At 52.3% G+C, this 3,561-nt stretch overlaps 1 protein-coding gene across 1 annotated transcript in view; it reads left to right on the top strand.

Annotated features, from left to right (window-relative positions):
* The first annotated feature begins 3,233 nt into the window (after nt 1-3,233).
* The window catches only part of MARK3 (MAP/microtubule affinity-regulating kinase 3), a 138,121-nt gene continuing 137,793 nt past the window's right edge, over nt 3,234-3,561 (top strand). Inside the window, 2 exon segments of the mRNA XM_011951424.1 lie at nt 3,234-3,386; nt 3,389-3,513. Coding sequence (XP_011806814.1) covers nt 3,365-3,386; nt 3,389-3,513 — 147 coding nt within the window. The 5' untranslated portion in view covers nt 3,234-3,364.

Below are 3,561 nucleotides of genomic sequence, written 5' to 3'. Positions count from 1 at the left end.
CAGGCTGGAGTGTGGTGGTGCGATCTTGGCTCACTGCAGCCTCCGCCTCCCAGGCTGAAGTGATTATCATGCCTCAGCCTCCCGAGTAGCTGGGATTACAGGCATGCACCACCACGCCTGGCTTGCATTTTTGTATTTTTAGTAGACAGGGTTTCACCATGTTGGCCAGGCTGGTCTAGAACTCCTGGCCTCATGTGATCCACCTGCCTTGGCCCCTCAAAGTGCTGAGATTACAGGCGTGAGCCAGTGTGCCCAACTGATTAGTTTTGATCATTGATATTCACTCAGAGAAGCAAAACTTTACGTTGAACCAGAGTAGGAGCTCCATGCTTTCTAAACTGAAGCTGAAAACAGTCATAGCAGATTTGTGATGATGAAGGATTTCAAATGGGTCTTCTTTCTTTCTTTCTTTTTTGAGATGGAGTCTGGCTCTGTCTCTCAGGCTGGAGTGCTGTGGCACGATCTCGGCTCACTGCAGCCTCCACCTCCCAGGTTCAAGTGATTCTCCTGCCTCAGCCTCCTGAGTAGCCAGGATTACAGGCATGCGCCACCACTCCGGGCTAATTTTGTATTTTTAGTAGAGACGGGGTTTCTCCATGTTTGTCATGCTGGTCTCGATCTCCTGACCTCAGGTGATCTGCCCGCTTCGGCCTCCCAAAGTGCTGGTATCACAGGCGTGAGCCACCACACCCGTCCATGTAGTGTATTTAAAATGAATTTTTGACTTTTAAAATCAAGTTTATCACACATTGTTGCATTGATTTACCATGCCCGGTTACATTTTTAACTCTTGTATTGGCATGTTCTGGAAGGAGCTGTGTAGCTTTCACAGTGTGGAGCCCTTCTGTCAGTGTTACAACTCAGGTATAGACCTTGTTACCTACATTACTGCACTGCTAGGTATTAGACTTCCTGCCAATTGAGTGGTGAATGTACAAGAATGAATGGGAGCTCTCATTCTGTTGAGAAGCTTTTTTCTTAAAGTTAGGTTTGTTGAGATGTAATGTTCATCCATTTTAAATATACAGTTTGGTGAGTTTTGACAAGCGTATAGTTATGTAACCACTATCACAATCATGATGTAGAACACTTCCATCGTCAGAAAGCTCCCTTATGGCCCTTTATAGTCAGTGCCTTCTCCCTTTCTCAACCCCTGGGCAACCACTGATCTGCTTTCTGTCCTTGTAGTTTTGCCTTTTCAAGGATGCTATGTAAATGGAGTCACAAGAGTAAATAATCTTTTGTGTCTTCTTTCACTTAGCATAGTGCTTTTGAGATTTATTTCAGTGTGTATCAGTAGTTCATTCCTTTTTATTGCTGTGTGAGTATTTCCTTGTTTGGATGTGCCACAATTTTTTTTAATCCACTCACCAGTGATGGACATTTTTGGCTATTGTGACTAGAACAGGTATGTTTTAGTATTTTGTAAAAATACTTTTTATTGTGCTTATCCTAGGAATCTTATTTAAATTTTAAATAATTGTATATAGCTATGATAAGAATGTTACTTATTAGATCAAGACTAAGAAAAGGCAGGCCGGGTGTGGTGGCTCATGCCTGTAATCCCAGCACTTTAGGAGGCTAAGGTGGGCAGATGGCTTGAGGCCAGCCTGGCCAACGTGGTGAAACCCTATCTCTACAAAAAAAAAAAAAAAAGACTGAGCGCGGTGGCTCATGCCTGTAATCCCAGCACTTTGGGAGGCCAAGACGGGCGGATCACGAGGTCAAGAGATCGAGACCATCCTGGCTAACACGGTGAAACCCCGTCTCTACTAAAAATACAAAAAAATTAGCCGGGCGTGGTGGTGGGCGCCTTGTAGTCCCAGCTACACGGGAGGCTGAGGCAGGAGAATGGCGTGAGCCCGGGAGGCGGAGCTTGCAGTGAGCTGAGATCGCGCCACTGCACTCCAGCCTGGGCAACAGAGCTAGACTCCGTCAAAAAAAAAAGATACATATATTTCCTGGAGCAAGAAAGGTCTCAAACATCACAAGACAGTTGGGATGCCAACGGATCAAAGAGGAAGCAAGCATGACATAGCCACCCACTACAAGGGCTTACCTATTATCCAAGCTTTGGGAACTAGGTTAGAATCCCAGCTCTGTCGCTAACCAACCTGTGTACTTTAGCCAAGTCACTGTACCTGTCTAGACTTCGGATCGCATGTGTGTCTGTCCATCTCACAGGGTTACCCTGAGGCTAAATGAGGTAATAAATGTCATGAACCTACAAGGTAGACTCGACTCTCGGTAACAGTTAGTGTCACCCCCATCCCACACTACTCTCCCTCTTCAGACCCTGCACCCATTGGTTCCATCCACCGCTGGCCAGGAGCTGAGTAGAGGCACCGAACACGTGAAGAGGTGAACGGGCAAGGAAGGTTTCTAGGTCAGGTAGCATTTCCAGTGTTCCAGTCTGCAGGCGTCTACCGAGTCTGGCCGAGGCTGGCACCCAAAGATGCTTCCAGTCTTCCAGCAGCGACGCACTGACTGTAAGTAAAGCCTGCTTATAAATTCCCTACAGGCATTTAGGAACTGGTCCCTGGGGGGCCTCTACAGTTTCATTTCGCCCCCGACTCCATCCCCTTTGTGCCACCCTCGTTATTGCACTCTTCCATCCGGATGGCATTTAGCTGGGTCCAGGTCTATCACTCGCCTGACCACCAGCTCCTTGAGGGCAAGAGGCTCCTGCTGCCCTCGGGGTCCGCGCCCAGCCCGCAGCTGCTCAAATTCGGAGACGGGAAGATTTGTTGGCGAGAGCCTGACGCCCGGGTCACAGTTAAGGATGCAAGAGCCCGGCTCCTTCCCATAGCCCCGGCCCTGTCATTAATGCTGAGGCTCCAGTCGGTGCAGCGCAGTCCCAAGGATGCAACCGCAACTTTTGTGCACAGTAGGCTCTCGATCTGTAATCCAGCCAACCCAGGCCTGTAGTCTGTAAATGCCAACTCAGCGGGAGGGCTCTGGCTGTCGCCCAGGGCCGTTTCTCGGCTCTTTCGGGGTTGCCGGCGCGCTCCGTACAGGAGGAACCCGCCGCCCGCGGTAGTCTAGTGGAGACCCGGCCAGCGCTTCCCCGCCCTCTTCACCGCCCCCGCGGCGGGGTCTGGACCAAGTCGCCCCTAGCAACAACAGCCGGGCCGGCTTTCTCAGGCCACGCTGATTGGCGGGACTCCGGGAGGCGGCCTGTCGTCACTTCCGGCATCCGGAGGCAGCGGCGGAAGCCGAGGGGCGGCCATCTTGGATCCGTGAGGTTCCGAGGTGCCGGGGTGCGGCGGCAGCAGCGGCGGCCAGCAGGGCGGAGGCTGAGGCAGCAAGCTCGCTAGAGAGGGAGAAGCAGCCGGGCGCAGGCGCCTCCTCCACAGCCCGCTCCATGGTCGGCGCCCACAGCCCGCGGCGGCCTGTCTTGCGCTCCACTTCCTTCACATCCTCCTCCGCCTCCTTTTTTTCAGGCGCCGCCGGCGGCGCTGTGTGGAGGCCCGGGAGCTGAAATTCGCGGCGCGACGAGCGGGAGAGAAGGAGGCGAGGGATCCCGGGATCGCGGGGCGCCCTGAGGCGAGGGGACGCCGG

The sequence above is a fragment of the Colobus angolensis genome, unplaced genomic scaffold, assembly GCF_000951035.1.
Source record: "Colobus angolensis palliatus isolate OR3802 unplaced genomic scaffold, Cang.pa_1.0 Scaffold32, whole genome shotgun sequence".
Classification (NCBI taxonomy): Eukaryota; Metazoa; Chordata; class Mammalia; order Primates; family Cercopithecidae; genus Colobus; species Colobus angolensis.
Note: the sequence above shows the minus strand (reverse complement) of the source record. Positions and strands in the feature narration are given on the sequence as shown.